Below are 20,620 nucleotides of genomic sequence, written 5' to 3'. Positions count from 1 at the left end.
TCACTCTTCCTTTCATCCGAATTTATAGCTTGCGATAAAATCTCCCTCTCTCTCTCCTCGGCTATTCATAAACTTTTTGATCTTGGGATTGTTGAATTAGAATCACGCCAGAGTAACACGTTTCAGGTATTCTTGAACCTGTGGGCATGTGTGCATCTAAAAGTCTTCGATCCAGATCTCGTGAAGCTCCAGCAAACGAAAACCCAGCTGAGGACAATTGAATCTGCGAAGTACAAGCAAGCATTCAACTCTCTCTTTTCACTCGCTTGATATTCTTTTATGGTGCATTTCCGATCTGAAATCTCCGAAAGCGAAGCACAGAAATTGTTTTGTCATAGAGTAGAGAATATTTTGTCACTCATAGGACCTGGTGCAACTGGTTATGTGGTAAGGCGTTTTTCTGCCGAGTTCACTTGCAAGTGCTTATTACACGGCGAGATTGATAATAAAGGGGGAAATAATGATTTTAGAATATCCTAATGCAGTTCAAGTCTTTCGGGATTCTGGAACATCAACAGCTACAGTCGAATACTGTCAATGCGCAGAATGGGCGAGGGACGGCTTGCTGATAAGCAACTCTGCAACGCCTTGAATTACCAGCAGCTGCAATGTGTCATTCAATTCCGCTATGTGGTTAACATCTTCAGAGACTTTATTGAGGTTAGGGTGGAAAATGATAATGTTGAGTGCAATGTAATTCGACTGGATCCGTCACCGGAACAAAAGTCAATTCCAACAAGCCTTGAAGATGAGCGGCACTTTCCAGCAAAGATTGGCATAACTATAGGACCTGTAGTTGAATCCCATGTCCACTCTGTTTCATTGGGCAAATCATCACAGAATCCCATCACAGATATTGGGAGAGGGGAAACCGTGGAGGCCACTTTTGAACCGCCAAATCACCCTGGTTTGAAGCTTTCCAAAGCCGTCACATCCGAAACAAGCATAAACAGTTGGGTGTTTGAGCAATCCTCCGCCAACAGGCCACATGTAGATGGAGAATGGACTCTCTATGATAGCGCTATGGGAAAGGCGGTGTCTAATTATAAGCCTCAAAAGTTTTTAGTCTTCAAGTCCAAGACTTGGTCTGGCGATAGGTATTCGAAACCCTGCAAAGCTTTCACAGCACAAGGAGGGGTGTTGTTTGGAGGAGATGAGTACGAACACCCAATAACATGGAGGCTCCACAGAGATTTAGAAGGTCAAACCGTGAACTGGGTTATGAAAGGTGAGGTCTGCTTGGCCTATTTCTCCAATAATTGCAGGTCTGCACATGTCGAGATTGCAAATCACCAATTTTTTCAAGTGTTTCAAATTCCACTGGTGCAGTCCACACCCAACTGATCTTTTCGAATCACGAAAGATAGGGGAATAGTTTAAACATTACACACTAAATTTCTATATCAAAAGTGTTAAATAGTTGAATTTGATTTTTTTTCCCAAGCTTAATTCTTCTTTTAGTGTGATATTTAAGGGTAGCCAAAAAGAGACTTTCTTCCTTCACAGATAAGCTTGCTATTTCATTTATATGCATCTAATTCTTCTTTTTGTGTGTGATATTTAAGGGTAGCCAAAAAGAGACTTTCTTCCTTCTAGGATAAGGTTGCTATTTCATTTATATGCATCTATGATAATGAATACTTTTCAACTACTTATGCTATTGAGAGTCTATTCCCCCTGTACTGTTCATATAAGGTATTTCTAGGAAGGCTTGTTTCTATTCCAAAATTGATGATTAAGTGCTCACAAAATATTCAAATTGTGATTTCAATTTTACTTACTATTGTCTTTTTTAACTTCATAGTATTGTGATTCCAATTTTACCTAATATTATCCTTTTAACGCAATATTGTAGAGTGGATCTCTAAAGGTATAAAAGATCTCCCTCCAAACCAGGATGCAAGCTTAAAACCTACTCATACATGATAGGACAATTCCTACTACAAACGGCTCCCTTGATGCCCACCAAAGCATCCCTTACAGCTCATTCCAAGCTCTCTACTTGACAAGGCCCCGAAGAGGCATCTCTCTACCAAACTGATTGATGCTTCTACTCATATAATTAATGTATTGGAGCCCCCATTGCCCAATATATCCCATATTGAGTTTCAATGGATCCAGGGTATTCTATAGATCCAGCAGATGACCTTGATTTGTCTTAACGAAGTAACACATTTGTAATGCTACTAATAACTGTGGCTCGAGTTATCCTCGTCTATATTTTGAATTGGTTTTTATGGACGCTCTATGTTCTTATAAAGATGTACCATAATTGATAAGTAGGAGATATTTTACTCTCAGTTCGACTGCTTTGTTCTTTGGTGTTTTACGATTTTTCATCCAAAAGCAGGGTATTCTTGAGAATTATTCTATAATTCTTTGTTAATCCTATGTTATAAAAAAATTGTATTGAATTTCGTTGTTGATTAGAGAAATGGAATTCAGATCTGCAGATGTAGATGATACGTTGTATCCTTCAAGATAACGAATGGCCACAACATTTCGGAAGAATATTGACAGTATGAAGGCTAACCAATACAAAGTTTCAATACAAAATTCTTCAAAATTTAAATTTGGGTTTTCCGTCGACTAAATCTAATCGTGAAATGGGAATGAGAAGATGGTGGTCTGAAGACTGAAAGATAAAGGTGCTAGCAATACACGAAGCCTCTGCTGCCGAGAGACATCGTCATGGAGCCTCTCGTTCGGACAACATATTGCCATGGAGCCGCCCCCTACGAAAAGATACAGCATAAAGCTCTCACTCACAATATATAACTAAAAACTAACACATCCAGAATTTTCATAGAATTAAACTACCAATTTTACACACAAAGACTGAAATCCAACCACAGGATAAAGAAACCCTATATCTTCACAAGCTTAAATGCATATGAAAATAAGAAAACACCATTCAAAGAAATTCAAACACAAATCAATAAAATAGCAAACCAGAGTACAAAAAATTGTCACTGCTTCTGCAAATATTGCACTGGAGAGCCTGCATGCAAAAAAATCCATGTCCCTGCATTTCACTCTATCGCTTTCGAATGATGAAGAGAAGGGCTCATGTATGACGATCTGCCCTATCCTAGATGTTAAATGATTATTATTTAAACTTAATTTAAATTTACTTAGGATAAATGCATTATTTTATTATTTATTTGGTTAGACATCTAGGAGTATGTGTACTTATATGAGTTGTCATGTTGACAACACAAGAGTTAGCAACTCTATTTTAGCACATGGTGTCTACAACACTAGAGTTTGCATAATTAAAAGAGTTTTCATGTAGACAACACAATTATTCACACTTTTAATTAAGCACATAGTGTCTACAACATAATTTTACATGACACAACTTTATAAGCTTATCCTCTCATCATCGCACTAACTCCTGTGCTCAATGGAGGATAATCCAATTTTGAGTATTTAACACTTTTAGTGTTAGAATGAAGCTTAAAGTGTGATGTTTAAGCCATTCGTGATTCCCCCTATATGGTTGACCAAAAATATTTCATTGTTATACTAGGGATAGATGAGTTACATCTCCTTCTGTCAACACTCTTTCAGAAGTCAAAAAGAAAAAATACATACATGAAAATGTTGGGGAATTACAAGGCTTTTTGGACTCATGTTGTATGATTTTATCATAAAGGTCATATTTTGGATTGGTAGGCAATGCATAACAATGCGGTGGATGTCCGTACATTCAACCGTGAGAAAAGCCATAGAGAAGACCGACGAAGGGCGTTGTTATAGAACTTTTATTTAATGATTTTTAAATTAATTTAAAATAATAAAAGTGTAAATATATGTTGTAAAGTTTTTAATGCTGACAGGCATTCTACAATGCCATAATAGGTGGAGTGGGATGGTGTGAGCGTGTTAATGTTAACTTTTATTTTTCTAAGTTAAATTTGACAAACCATCTACATGTCAAAATTTTAAATCTTATTATAAATAGAATATACATTTTTAAAATAATTTAATAAATACCACATTAAATATTTTTTTTAAATATAATATTTGGAGATATAAATCATCCATTTTAAAAAAATTAAAATTAAAATTAAAAGCTTAAATTAGTAAAAACCTAAATAAATGGAGATAAAGGAAATAGTTTAAAGATTTTTAAATAAATTTAAAATAATGAAAGTTTAAATATATGTTGTAAAGTTAGAATTTAGTTGCTTTGATCTTATGATATCTAAACCTTAAAAAAGGTTCATGGTGTTTTTAAAGAAATGTGTTAAAATGTGAGATTCCTACTCTCATCAAATAAACCCATATTCAAATCGATTATATGATCTTAGAATAATTGTTAAAGATGTGATGGTATATGTTATGATAAAATGCTATTGTGTTCCTCTCAATTAAAGTGTTCTTTGGCAAATCCTAGTTGGCTCAATAGTATTTGATAATTTTGGATGTTTGAGTGAATGTATTTAAATAAAATTTAACATGCGAATAAAAAAAAAATGAAATGGGCAAGTCTACAATGACTAGTGGGTGGATGTTATTCAAATTTAAATTTATATTTTGAAGTTATACATTTCAACATTACTATTGTGAACAATCTAGATCAAATTTACACTAGTAGATCTTATCCAAGATGAGGCCTAATGACATGAAATTAATGCATACAATTATATTTCATCTATAAGTTTCTTAATCTAGTCAAAATGTGTGAACAAAAAATAATCTAGTCAAAATGTCTGAACAATTGATGAAGTGGGACACTATATATATCATTAATTTTTCCTCCTAGTCTTGTGTGTGTGTGTGAAATTATATGATGGTGTGTCAAAAAAAAAATATATTAATAAGAAAATTATTTAATTATCTTAAATACTCAAATGAACATAAAATATATAGTTCACAGTTATGATCTCCTTCCACTATAACTCCAACAACCTACGAAAGTGAAAAATTAATGTAATGAATGACATCTATCAAATATTTAAAAATAAATATATTGAATTTATCTCTAGAAAAGAACAAGAGCTTTGTTAGAGCATAAGTTCCTACCTATTGAGTGGGTGTAATGACTTGACAAAAAAATTACTTAGCATAGATGTTGTTGGAGTTTTACATTAATTTGGGTTAACTCTAGGTTTAGATTTAGGTCAATAGTTTGATAAATAAGCACTAAATCAAGTTCATATTAGTTTGTGGGAAGTTGCATTTTGTAGATGGTTATTCACAAGAATAATGACTTATAAAGCCATTGTTATTCAATGTAATAAGCATCCCATTGTAGCGAATGTATATCCAATATAAATCAAATCAATATCATTTTGTTATACAATGATTTGAAGACACTATTATTTTCTGGTGTGAAGAACCAAATATACCTAAAAATACAACAAGTTAGAACAATTATAGGAATGAATTTTCAATTTTCATATATTGTACATTTCTTCAAAACCTTCATTTATTAAACTCTAACTATATTTATTTTACTATGTTGTATTAATATATAATCTACTGTCACATATTTCTAGAGTTATCACCCTCAATGTTTCCTCTTGTTTAGTTATCTATTTTAATAATGTTATATAATTTTAAAAAAATAAAATTTATTGGTGAACATTCTAATCTTATTGCAAAGATATCCTTTTAAAAATAAGAAAGTAAAAATTAAGGATTGAATGGAATGAAAAAAATAATTTCATATGAAAACTACAAGAAAATGTGCCTAAAAGAGTGTAAACCAAGGTGAAAGTAAAATTATTAATAACTTAATTGAAAACTAGATTAGATCATTTTAGGTATAAAATATTAAAACAGACTAATAACAAGGATGAATGTGAATAGAAAATAAAAACATATATGTTATAACAAGAGATTGAAAAAGAATAACACTGAGCATTGCATTTGTAATGATATATATGAAACATATAGACAATTTGAAAAAATTTATTTGGAAAAATAAAACTTAATAAACAACAAACTTCACATTTCAGTAACACATTACTTGGCTCACAATAAGTTTGAACAAATTGGCATGAATTGTGAAAACTAGATATCGATAAACTTCAAACTAAAAATAACTATCTAGAAAATGAAATTAAAAATTGTATATTAATATATTAACCTAATATATCTTTAAAATATTATTAGAATCTTATATTTCAAATTTTTCTAAAGTCGGACAAATAAATGAATGCATTGTCTGCTTGTCTGAACACATTGCAGATTGAATATGCGGAAACAAGAAATCTAAAATTAGATAAGTTAGCACTAGTGGCATGCCATCTAGATAATTCCCAACCTTTCAAATTATGATATTTAGTGAACAATTTACTTTTCAACTTTTTCCCTGCCATTTGTCTTTGTCCCATAGTGAATAAGAAATAATTTCTAATGAAAATGTTGAATGCTTTAAACTATTGGGGAATCAAAAAAATTATGGCAATTTCTCCCGATTAGAAAGGCCTCTGAGGTAGATTATCTGAGGCTATTTTCATACAAGGTTTTTTATTTAGGATGGATAGTATAGAATTAATTTCAGCTAACAACAGAGATAATACCTACATGGTAGGCCATGAGTTTAATTGGAATTTTAGTGTGGATCTTGGTTTCTAGATTGATAAATTTGACTCTTCAAATCAAGTCCATTATGCAGCTTGCCATTGCTAGCTTTGTTTAAATTGGTGTGATTTTTCGCCCAATAAGTTGCAGCACATTGTTTGATCATGACTCATTAATGTTTAGTAACTCAACTTGTTATCTAATTTTTTTCTTGGTTTGGAGGTTTTTTTGTGGCAATGAGACCTACCATAGTAGAAGTTGCATATGATTGAGCTTTTGAACAACTTTGATGAGGTCTTGACTAATCAAAGGTTCCAAAAAAAGGCTAGCATGATTAATATTTATGATTAATTCAACTTATATCTATAGATTTTTTTTAAATATTTAGTTAAAATTTAAGATAAACACTAGTAAAACTAGAATTTATCAATGAGAAAAGAGAAAACAGGGGAAAAAGTTAAATTTTAAAATAAGATTTAACAAATTTTAGAATCTTAGATTTTCTACATTGTAATAATTAATAAATTTCATCTACTAAAAGTAGGAACTATAATAATAATAAACCATTAAAAAAATTAAATTTAATAATAATAACCATTTATCTTTTCTATAAATACCATGAACTATCATTTTATACTCCCATTATACCAGTAGTTACAATAAAAACAAACACACCATTTTGTTTCAGTGACAAACAATCCTTAAGAGCCATTTCGTGGTTATTCCCCTTCCATAACAATCAGCCTCATCAAATGACATTAACTAGGAAATGTAAATAATTATAAATATGCTATACTAAATGTCATCTCTATAGCCAATTGATGAAAGGAAAGTATTCAATCTCTACAATTCAAATTAAACATTTAATCCCCATGGTTCCAATTGACTAACAATATTAGAATGTCTAATCAAATATAATAAAAATTAGTTCCCATGATAAAGTTACATATGCCACATGTTACAATTCAAACCATGGATACTTGTATGAACTCAAGAGGGCCATATTTGTTATAGTATGTTGGAGTCTAAACAGATCAAATATCAAAAAAGAAAAAATTGTTCAAAGAGTGACATGATTAATAAAAAAGAAAATATAGACTATCGGTTCCAATCAAATTTTAAATCATTTTAGAATAGCAACAACCTTCCTTTTTCTAGGATGAACCAATGCATGCTCAAAAAACATTTCATAGGTAATCCATCTCATCTCAATCTACTACAACATGGAATGCTTCACTCATGACCAAATAGTTTACAATTATAAGAGTGGAAAGAATCCAACATGCAAGGACATGCGCTCTTTACAATAGAGCTTCCTAGGAAAATTTACATCACTGAATAAGAAACTAACACGTACTCAACCTCTAGCGGTGGTCATACTCTTGTCAATGAGAAATGACAACTTATTCAAACTAACATATAGAAAGTCTTATTTTGGTGATTAATGAAAAATAAAGGAGTAAAAAATAAACACAATAATGTTGCCAACTTGGTAGCAATAGGACACTCCTGCAAGTCCCAACAAATGCTTCAGAGGACATGGCTTAAAGAAAGATTAAAAAGAAATGATATTATGTACAAATGGCTTTTGTTTTAATACCAAGTTATCATGGTAAGCCATTACTAGTACTTACAACTACATAGATACAATTTGGGGTTTTTAAACACTCAGCATGCCAATAGAATATTCGTATGAAAACCATACAAAAGGACAAGACAATGCATATTGCATTGTAGTAGATCTATTGAGTGGGATGAAAATAACACCAAAGAACACTAAAGTATATAGGGGTTAGTTTTATTTATTTTTATTAACAAAACCTTCATGCCCTTCCATGATAAAGGTACAATTTTTTCAAAGGGAAAACAAAGCTCTCAATGTGACTCAAAAAATATGTTTTTACAGTAATACAAAAGTTCAAATTTAATTTATTTTAAAAATAATGAATCCTACCAAAATTAACACCTTCGCACATGGGGACATATAAAGTATCATTGATCGATTCATTACATCCCTATTACAGATATGTTCAATTTTCTAATAAAATCCATCTTTTAAAAAATAAAATGTTTCAAAGCCCTATAGCCAAATTTGACAGGAAATGATTTTTTTCTATGCATTTAAAATCATAAAATCATTCAACTAGAATTTAATGCCAAAAGATAGAAGTAGAAGAATATAAAAATCCTTACTTAAAATCCACCTACTTGAGATACTGAAGATGTAACACTGACATATTTTTTAATTTGTCAAAAGATTTTCAATTTTAAGGCATGACAATTTTAAGAATGTGTAGCATTAGGGAAGGTAATATTGATATAACTAAGGCTATCTTTGCAACACCCATACATCCAGGGCCAAGTGAAGAATCACAAATGGATTTTTATCATTATTCTATTTTAAAAAGAGAACAAGCAACAAAAAAAAGAAGAAAAATATTCCATTATCTAATGGGACTTACCTAATAAGGACACTGTAATGTCCCCATTTCTAAGATCAATTTTAATAATAGAGTTAATATAAGGAATAAATAAATAAATATAGTATAATATAATTGCACTTGATGAAGTTAAATAAATAATAATATCACATTTATAAGGTTAAATTTAACAAATATCATTAATAAAATAATAAAATTATTATATAGCATAACTTAATATTATTAAATATATTATTTTTATCAAATTGATATGGTATAATATTATATCAATAAAATAGTATAATGTATCTAATTTTATTGATAAAGTAACATAGATAAATTCTTTAATAAATATATTAAAGAGATTAGTAACATATAATATAATATTTTGAAATCAATTATCAATTATTAATATAATAATAAGATGAACATAATAAAAATAAAATATTATATTCTATTATAATAATTATAATATTAGAATGGATATGATCCTATATAATAAATATTACAAACCATTTAAAAGATCACGTTAGTAATGAATTTATATAATAAAATAACCATGCTCGATCGGTTGCATCCATTCAAAGATATTTATATATAAGCAGACTACTCAGACGGAGGGGACATAATAGTTCACGGGGGTGGGAAAGAAAGAGGAAGTAACTACCATGGACGGAGGAGTGGGAGAACAATTCACACAGAGGAATGAATAGCGGGGGAGGAAATCCAAGTGGGAAACAGTTGCTTTAAGAATATTGGAGAAAGAACAGAGCAGAACGTAGAGTGGGGAGGAATAAGAATGCACAAGAGAAGAGTAGAACAAATAATCAAATCAGGGAAGCAGGAAGCAAAAAATCAGAGAAGGATATAAAAGGCTATAACCAAACAAAGGCATTGAAGATATGATTCTGGTAGAGATAATTGTACCTGTTGATGTTAACCCCATCAACTACATCAGTCATGAACAGAAACTAAGACAAAGAAAAAAAACTATTTTTCAGAGGCATCAATAGGTGGTCATACGTAGACTGGTATAATAGTCAGGTATTCCACTGGAACGGTTGGCAGATTGCTACTGATGTGAACACAAACATACAAGGATCAAACTCACATATTCATTCTACTAAGCATCCAGCTGCTGACTACAAGTTATATCAAAGGCCATGTATGATGTTAAAGGTACAATCAATATAAACATAGAACATTGAGGTAAGCACCAATACAAGGTGGACAGTGACAGAAGTAATAACATTCAAGTTTGATCGAACACCATAGATAGAAGGAAGAGAATACCAAAGGAGCACACTGGCATCTATTTCAATAATCATGCTCACTAAAGTTCAGGTGATCAAGATCAGCATTAACATGATTATAGGATTTGATCTCTCATTCCCCAAATCGATGTAGAGTTCAGCATGAAGGGAGCAGGGCCTAGTCTTGTAGACGACAGGAAAGATTGGAGCCAACATCAGGAGAAATAGAGAGCTACACGTGGAAGAATATCCACTATAGCAATAGAAAAACTCAAAGCCATTCATCGCAGGAAGTCTCGTACTCAGAGGAAGAGACAGTAGAGACATATGGTTCATCTGATATTAACAATTGGAAGACTTTATGATAGAATAGTATTCAAACATCAGAAGTTGATTTCAGAGGGTGCAGCCTCTAGCATGATACATAATAAACCAGAAAGAGAAAGATCATTCAGTTCCTAAGAATACCGACTATCAGATTTTTACCAAGCCTCAAGATATTATATTTTCTTGATAAGAAACTCATGTTGTGATCAATACTCATCCGAAACTTGGACAGAAGTTTTATCCTTATCATACCAATAATTACTCGACCTCTTATCAGAATGGAATGGAAATATCAGCAGATAATTAAGAGTTCGTTTGGTTGATGGAATAGGAATAGAAAAATTACAGACACCAACATGATGGATAGCCTTGACCGTGCCAAACCTAAAGACAAGGGTTTTCATAGGATGATCCAAAATGTTTTTGAAAATCAATGCAATAACTCAATCGACCTTGTTCTAGCTCTCGTCTAGAAGGTTGTATCTATTCATCCTCTTTAGCAATGCTTGACTATGGAATATTCAGCCAAACCTCTTTTCATGCAAGGTAAAAGCATCTTAGTGGCATTACAAATACGACTGAGCAAAAAATGAATAAACCACAACTCCTCTTATTTATTACGCTGAGAGGTGTTCTATACAATGGCAGCAAAAATGCCCAGCATAGGAATCTGCCAAGATTCCTTGTCAATAAAAAATAATTAGGAGCGGTTACAAACCTCCAAATTAAATATTAAAAAAGAATTCTTGAAATAATACCTAGCGGAAATAATAGGAAGCCAAATGGAGGCTGAAATAATAGGCCCAAAAAAGTAGGGCCCGAAAAAGTAGGACTTGAAAAAATAGGGCCCAAAAAAATAGGGGCGAAACAATTTCAATATGATTTTTTTTGGTAAATATAATTTTGCATGCACATTCATGCTTATTTTTTGCGGGGAGTGGTGGAATTTCAAACAAATTTGTGGAATGTGAAGAGACGTCTATTGGGGGATATGAGGACCCTCTCAGAAGTTATAAAACCAAGGCTCCCCATTTCATTTTCATTTTATGTTTTTGTAGGAAGGAAGAGGTGGAGGTTATTGGAGGATTAAATTGGAGTTTTCGAATAGGAGTAAATTGAAGTTTTGGAGTAACATTTTTTCAGGTGAGATTTCTATATTTTATTTACATTTTCATTTAGATTTAGATGTATATGTAAATTGAGATTCAAAATTAGTTATAATATTCTACTTTGATTTAGATTTCAATTTTAATTAATTTCATTTAGATTTAGAATTTTGTTCATAACTATTTAGGCTTGCATTTAATAGTTTAGTCTTTCATGTTTAATTTAGATTTAGAGTTGTATTCAGAATCTATTTGATATATATATTTTATAATACTTTTCATTGTTAATGGTGCTTGATGGGAATGTTTTAGGGGTGTCTTCTTTTCTATTTCTGAAATATTTTGGTCCAATATGTACTTTCCTAACCAGATCTATCCATTTTCTTCTGATTCATGCATGGAGCTTCCTGACGCTCTTAGCATGTTGCTGGGACTAAATGGGAATGGATTAAAGATAAATGATCGACTCTAGATCTGGATATGCATTTGGAATTGGCTCTCTTACGGCTCCAATTTATAGGTTCCTTCCTACTACCTATTCTTTCGATGGTTTAATCTGGTTAAGTGCGGATTGAGAGGTTCTGGCTCATTCCCACCGATGTGAATAATTATGTCAATGTTGAACGACTTATCCAATGTGATAATTGCTCTAGATATAGAATGTGTCCATGGTGATTTTCTTAGCAATAGAATTGAAAAAAAGGAAAATCTGGTATTAACACAATGTTATAGGAAATATTTGAGCAGAAATGCTTATAAATACATTCAAATTTCTTTTGTAACTCATAATATCAATCTCACTTTTTCTTGCGCTCCTTTAGTCTTAAGAAAGATAATAGATTGGAGTAACAAATTGCTTCTGTAATGACAGTTGCAGGTGCAATTATTTTAGCAATTTTGGGCATTCTAACTGTTCTTGTGATGGGTACTTATGTTTTAGTTCTTAGATTATGTGATTTGGTTGTATTTAGAGTCTTTTTAATAATGTTTGAAACTACTATTAAATATAATAATAAAGATTAATTTAATGTTAAATATAACATGCTATAGCACTTATCAAAAATATCAAAAACACAATTGCTACAGCAAAATGAGAATGGAGAAAAAACTTCAATTTTTGTATTAATTCGTCTGCTTAAAATATATTACAATTGCCATATTTTATATTGAGAAATGCCTCATATGGACTTTCGCATGCTTATTTAACTACACTACAATCAAGACTAACATTGTACTTAATCTAATTTTATCGAATGAGACTGACCCAAGATTCTTATGTAACTGTTGTTATAACAAACATAGACTGTCATAGAGCTTGTGATTAATAATTTATAACTGCTTGATTCTCTATATTTCATGCGTAAATTCATGATTCTAAAAACTTAAAGTTCAAACTGCATGTTACATTCTCTTCCTTATTTGGTGAATTGGAGCATGACTATTAGATTAAACGGTGCATGGAAGAGACAAAACACTGAAAGAAATTACTCTTTTCTTATTATTATTGTCGCTGCTATTTTTAATTTTTTTATAATTATTGTTAGTCTTGATGTTGTTTTTAATTTTATTATTACAAATATTGATTATTAATATCTCTGAGTTCATCCAGAGAATAGTACTAAATCTAAAAAAACTTAGTAATAACAGTTTGAGATAATTGCAAAAAGTTTTTATTTTCACAAATATTCTCTTTCTTTTGAAAATCTACTATTATTTTGGTAATGAATTGTAAAGTAGAAAGGAAAAACTTTCTGTAAATCTTTTTTGGTTACTATTTTGCTTGTAGTTTTCATTTTCTATGAAAGTTTATTATTTTTTCAAATCTTAAAAATAATTTTTTTTTATATATGTAATTTTATTTTATTATTAAAATAATAAGATTTTAGAGGTTGTAAAATATTGAAGTTTAGAAATTATTTTAGATTTTACAAATGAATTTTAACATAATATTTAATTTAAAGAAAGAAAAGATAATAAAATTGTTACTTAAATCAAATATATGTGAGAGAGAGAGAGAGAGAGAGAGAGAGAGAGAGAGAGAGAGAGAGAGAGAGAGAGAGAGAGAAAGAGAGGGTGAGAGAGATGAGGTAGACATACATAGAGCATTTTAAAGATATATAAACATGAATATGGTGTGTGTGTGTGTGTGTGTGTGTGTGTGTGTGTGTGTGTGTGAGAGAGAGAGAGAGAGAGAGAGAGAGAGAGATCATTAGACGGGGCAGGAGATGTAGATATATAGAAGGGGAGTAGGGAGAGATGAGCTAAATAAGAAAAAGAATATATAAGGCCCAAAAGAGATGTAGACAATGATGGGGAGAGGAAGAGTATGATGGATAGTGATAGACAATGACAATAATTATGGAGGGAGAGATGTATATATGTAGAGAAAGAGATGGAAAAAGAGAACAACATAGGGGGGTTGGCGAGGGTATACATTATTTGGAGGGGGGGGAGGGAATTATACAATGGGACATGTGAGAGAGAGTGTGATTACAATTAACCGTAACCCTAACCGTAAATCTAAACTATAATCATAATTTAGAGTAATAATATTTATTAATTATTATTTTATTAGCTATAATATGATTAGTAACCCAAAAATTATCTTAATAGCAATAATAACACAAACCCTAACTCTAACTCTAACTCTAACTAGATAATTCTAATTTTAACACTAACCCTAATCCTAACCCTAACCCTAACTCTAACTCCTACTCTATCTCTAACTTTAATTCTCCCCCTAACCCTAACCTTAACCCTTTATAATCCTAAATCTAATGCTAATTCTAACCCTAACCCTAATTCTAATCCTAATCCTAGCCCTAACTCTTACCCTAACCCTAAATCTAATCAGGTAATCTTAACCTTAACCCTAATCTAACACTAATCACAACTCTATCTCTAACTTTAACTCTAACTCTAACTTGAACCCTAACTCTAACTCTTATATGAACACTAACACTAACACTACCTTTAATTTTAACTCTAACTCTAATTGTAACCCTAACCCTAATGCTAATCCAAACCATAACCCTAACACTAACCCTAACCATAACCCTAATGCTAGCCCTAACCATATCCCTAACACTGACCATAACCCTATCTCTAACACTAATTCTAATCCTAACCTTAATTCTAACCCTAAATATAACCCTAACTCTAACTCTAACTCTAACTCCAACCCTTAGTCGAACTCTAATTCTAACCCTATCTCTAACCCTAACCCTAACTCTTATTCTAACCGTAACACTAACCCTAACTATATTTGTAACCCTAATTCTAACCCTCACCCTAATTCTTACCCTTATCCTAACCCTAACTCTATCTCTATTCCTAACTATATTTCTAACCCTAATTCCAACCCTAACCCTAATCCCAACTCTAAATCTAATTTTAAACCTAACCTTAACCCTAACTCTAACTCTAACCCTGACTGTAACTCTAACCCTAACAAGAACCCTAATTCTAATTCAAATCCTATCCCTTACCCTAATTTTCATCCTAATGCTAACCCTAACTTTAACTCTAACCCTAACCCTAACCTTAACACTAAACTTAAACTTAATTCTAACCTTAACCCTAAACTTAACTCTAACACTAACCCTAACCCTAACTTTAATACTAACCTTAACCATAAACATTAATTTGTCCCTAACTCTAACCCTAAATCTAACTCTACCATAATTGGACTCTAACCATAACCCTAACCCTAACTTTAATCTTGGCTTAAGAATTTTCCCTAACCATAACTCTAGAAACTTAACCCTTACTCAAGCCCTAACCCTAACCTTAACCCTAACCCTGGACCTACTATAACCCTAACCCTAACCATAACCTTAAGTCTAACCCTAACCTTAACCATGAGCATAACTCTAACCCTAAACTTAACCATAAACATAACTCTATGCCTAACTCTAACCCTAAATCTAACTCTACCATAACTAGAATCTAACCCTAACCCTAACTTTAATCCTAACTAAAGCCCTAATCCTAATCCTAAACCTAACCTTAACCCTGACTCAAACCCTAACCCTATCCCTACAATAACCCTAACTCGAGCCCTATAATAACCCTAACCCTAAGCCTAACCTTAACCATGAGCATAACTCTAACCCTAAATCTAACACTACCATAATTGGCGTCTAACACTAACCTTAACCATGAGCATAACTCTAACCCTAAATCTAACACTACCATAATTGGACTCTAACCCTAACCCTAACCCTTACTTTAATCTTGGCTCAAACCCTAACCTTCACTCTAACCTTAACCTTGACTCAAACCCTGACCCTAGCCTTACTATAACACTAACCCTAACCATAAACATAACTCTAACCCTAACCTTAACTATGACCATAACTCTAACCCTAACCTTAACCATAAACATAACTCTAATCCAAACCTTAACCATAACCATAACTCTAACCTTAACCTTAACCATAAACATAACTCTAACCCAAACCTTAACCATAACTCTAACAATAACCATAACCAGAACTCTAACCCTAACCTTAACCATAACTCAAACCCTAACCCTAACTCTAGCCCTAACCCTAATGCTAACCCTAACCCTTATTCTATCCCTAAGGTTAACATTAATTGTAATGGTAACTTTGTCCCTAACCATATATCTATGTTTGACTATAACATTTTACAATACAATATGCCAAAAAGAAAATTACTTTTTTTAAACCATAATCCTACCCCTAACTCTAACCCTAAATATAACCCTAACTGTAAATCTAACTCTACCATAATTAGACTCTAATCCTAACCCTAATCCTTAGTTTAACCTTCACTAAAACTGTAACCTAACCCTAACTCTAACCTTACCCCTTACTTTAATCTAGATGAAAACCATAGCCCTAACCCTATCCTTAACCCCAACTCAAACCCTTGCCCTAACCTTAACCTTGATGTAACTCTATATACAACCTTAACTCTAAATATAAACCTAACCTTAACCATCACCCTAAAACTAACCCTTTCACTACCCCTTTCTCTAACTCTAACCGTAAATCTAATTTTAACCCTAACCCTCAGCCTAATTATAACCCTAATTTAAACTCTAACTCTAGCCCTTATTCGAGCTCCAATTCTAACTCTACCTCTAACTCAAACCCTGACTCTAATTCTAATCCTAACCCTAACTATATGTTTAACCTAAACCCTTATTCTTACCCTCGCCCTTTCCTTAACCCTAACCCTAACTCTAATTCTAACCCTAACTATATTTGTAACCCAAATTCTAACTCTAATCCTAACATTAACTCTAACTCTAATTCTAAACCTAACCTTAACTATAACCCTAGCAAGATTCATAATCCTAAAAATAACCCTAGCCCTAACCCTAATGCTAATACTAACTCTAATTGTAACTCTATTCCTAACCGTAACTCAAACCCTATCCATAAATCAAACCCTACCAATAGCCCCAACCATAACAGTAACCCTAACCCTAACTATAACTCTACTCTTCAATATAACATTTTACGTAACAATATGCTTAAAATAAAACTAAATTAAAGTGATGCAAATAAACACCATATATAGAATTAAAAAATAAAATATTCAAGAATAATTTTATAGTAAGTTTATACAATTGTATTTAAAAAGAAATAAATAATTCAGCACTTACCTTAAAAAAATAGAAAAAATTTAAAAATACTTTTCCTATTGCGCCGCGATTGCCACTAGCTTATATATACCTCTATATATTACGCCGAGAGTAATCGTTCTCGAGGCGCCTATTTTCATTTTCATAAATCCCACCTGTGATTAAAATAACCTTGGAATTAAATGAAAATAGGCACCTCGAGAACGATTGCTTTCGGCATAATATATATAGAGGTATATATAAGCTAGTATATATAATGTTGGATGACCCACAGGGAGTGATACCATTGACTTCAGATTTGATCCAATATAATGACCCATTTTCAATAGACTTTTACATTTTAACAATTTCTACGCACTGACTTAATGGGATATAGATTAAATACTAGTCGAAACTGCATGCAAGTTGGCTGCGAAACCCATCAGAAGACGTCGTTTGAGACTGAGTCCACTGTAATATTTCATCTCAAATAGTTCAGAGATTTATCGGCCTTGCATATTAAAGTCCGAAGATTGGCCTGAAACAAAAGATCATGCTAAAAATGATGAGCGAACCAGTAATGGACGGGGCCGAGTTTTGGAAAGCGGGAGAGTCGAAGACTGATTTTTCCAACGTTTACGACTGGATATGCCGTCTCTACCGGTCAGGACATAAATGTCCTCTGCTTTCGCTGAACATTTATTTTGGCGACGCAGATTCATTTGACAACACAGGATCACTTTTCCTTGAATCCGAATTTCAAGGTATTAGTAACGTCGGTCTCTTTATCTCGTCGGATATGGGTAGGCATTCTAGTCTTGGAATCTGCTCTACTGGGATTGTTGGACAAGAAGCCCGCCAAAAGAACACGTTCCCGCTATTCTCCAACTTCTTTGTACGTGTGTATTGCAATGCCTTCGACTGTAACGACATCCCACAAATGGACATCCCGCTGGGCACAATTGGACCTGCCAAATACAAGCAAGTATTTAACTCTCTCTTTTCAGTTGCTTGCTTTTCCTTTCTGTATTATTCCATATTTCAAATCTTCGAAAGGTGGGTGGATAAATTTCCATGTCGTAGAGCAGAGGAAATTCTGTCAATCACAGGAGTTTCGACTCAGACTTCTCAATTTCCAGACATTTACGACTGCGTATGCCACCTCGACCAGAAGAAATCAAAGAAGCGTGAATTCCTTCCGCTAAACGTTCATTTTGGCCCAGCAAATTCACTCTTCCTTTCATCCGAATTTATAGCTTGCGATAAAATCTCCCTCTCTCTCTCCTCGGCTGTTCATAAACTTTTTGATCTTGGGATTGTTGAAGTATAATCACCCCAGAGTAACACGTTTCAGGTATTCTTGAACCTGTGGGCATGTGTGCATCTAAAAGTCTTCGATCCAGATCTCGTGAAGCTCCAGCAAACGAAAACCCTGCTGAGGACAATTGAATCTGCTAAGTACAAGCAAGCATTCAACTCTCTCCTTTCACTCGCTTGATATTCTTTTATGGTGCATTTCCGATCTGAAATCTCCGAAAGCGAAGCACAGAAATTTTTTTGTCATAGAGTAGAGAATATTTTGTCACTCATAGGACCTGGTGCAACTGGTTATGTGCTAAGGCGTTTTTCTGCCGAGTTCACTTGCAAGTGCTTATTACACGGCGAGATTGATAATAAAGGGGGAAATAATGATTTGAGAATATCCTAATGCAGTTCAAGTCTTCCGAGATTCTGGAACATCAACAGCTACAGTCCAATACTGTCAATGCGCAGAATGGGTGAGGGACGGCTTGCTGATAAGCAACTCTGCAACGCCTTGAATTACCAGCAGCTGCAATGTGTCATTCAATTCCGCTATGTGGTTAACGTCTTCAGAGACTTTATTGAAGTTAGGGTGGAAAATGATAATGTTGAGTGCAATGTAATTCGACTGGATCCAACACCGGAACAAAAGTCAATTCCAACAAGCCTTGAAGATGAGCGACATTTTCCAGCAAAGATTGGCATAACTATAGGACCTGTAGTTGAATCCCATGTCCACTCTGTTTCATTGGGCAAATCATCACAGAATCCCATCACAGATATTGGGAGAGGGGAAACCGTGGAGGCCACTTTTGAACCGCCAAATCACCCTGGTTTGAAGCTTTCCAAAGCCGTCACATCCGAAACAAGCATAAACAGTTGGGTGTTTGAGCAATCCTCCGTCAACAGGCCACATGTAGATCGAGAATGGATTGTCTATGATAGCGCTATGGGAAAGGCGGTGTCTAATTATAAGCCTCAAAAGTTTTAAGTCTTCAAGTCCAAGACTTGGTCTGGCGATAGGTATTCGAAACCCTGCAAAGCTTTCACAGCACAAGGAGGGGTGTTGTTTGGAGGAGATGAGTACGAACACCCAATAACATGGAGGCTCCACAGAGATTTAGAAGATCAAACCGTGAGCTGGGTTATGAAAGGTGAGGTCTGCTTGGCCTATTTCTCCAATAATTGCAGGTCTGCACATGTCGAGATTGCAAATCACCAATTTTTTCAAGTGTTTCAAATTCCACTGGTGCAGTCCACACCCAACTGATCTTTTCGAATCACGAAAGATAGGGGAACAGTTGAAACATTACACACTAAATTTCTATAACAAAAGTGTTAAATAGTTGAATTTGATTTTTTTTCCCAAGCTTAATTCTTCTTTTAGTGTGATATTTAAGGGTAGCCAAAAAGAGACTTTCTTCCTTCACAGATAAGCTTGCTATTTCATTTATATGCATCTAATTCTTCTTTTTGTGTGTGATATTTAAGGGTAGCCAAAAAGAGACTTTCTTCCTTCTAGGATAAGGTTGCTATTTCATTTATATGCATCTATGATAATGAATACTTTTCAACTACTTATGCTATTGAGAGTCTATTTCCCCTGTACTGTTCATATAAGGTATTTCTAGGTAGGCTTGTTTCTATTCCAAAATTGATGATTAAGTGCTCACAAAATATTCAAATTGTGATTTCAATTTTACTTACTATTGTCCTTTTTAACTTCATAGTATTGTGATTCCAATTTTACCTAATATTATCCTTTTAACTCAGTATTGTAGAGTGGATCTCTAAAGGTATAAAAGATCTCCCTCCAAACCAGGATGCAAGCTTAAAACCTACTCATACATGATAGGACAATTCCTACTACAAACGGCTCCCTTGATGCCCACCAAAGCATCCCTTACAGCTCATTCCAAGCTCTCTACTTGACAAGGCCCCGAAGAGGCATCTCTCTACCAAACTAATTGATGCTTCTACTCATATAATTAATGTATTGGATCCCCCATTACCCTATATATCCCATATCGAGTTTCAATGGATCCAGGTTATTCTATAGATCCAACAGATGACCTTGAT

At 33.2% G+C, this 20,620-nt stretch overlaps 1 protein-coding gene across 1 annotated transcript; it reads left to right on the top strand.

Moving 5' to 3' along the window:
• The first annotated feature begins 279 nt into the window (after window positions 1–279).
• Window positions 280–1,344, top strand: LOC149576999 (uncharacterized). The gene is made up of 2 exons (XM_089795629.1): window positions 280–419; window positions 519–1,344. Exons 1-2 carry the CDS (start codon window positions 280–282, stop codon window positions 1,342–1,344), a joined length of 966 nt encoding a protein of 321 aa, XP_089651755.1.
• Window positions 1,345–20,620: the final 19,276 nt, after the last annotated feature.

Source organism: Cupressus sempervirens, chromosome 1 (assembly GCF_028749045.1).
Source record: "Cupressus sempervirens isolate cs-2001-9-10 chromosome 1, ASM2874904v1, whole genome shotgun sequence".
Lineage (NCBI taxonomy): Eukaryota > Viridiplantae > Streptophyta > Pinopsida > Cupressales > Cupressaceae > Cupressus > Cupressus sempervirens.
The sequence above is the reverse complement of the archived record's forward strand: the minus strand, read 5'-3'. Positions and strand labels throughout refer to the sequence as shown.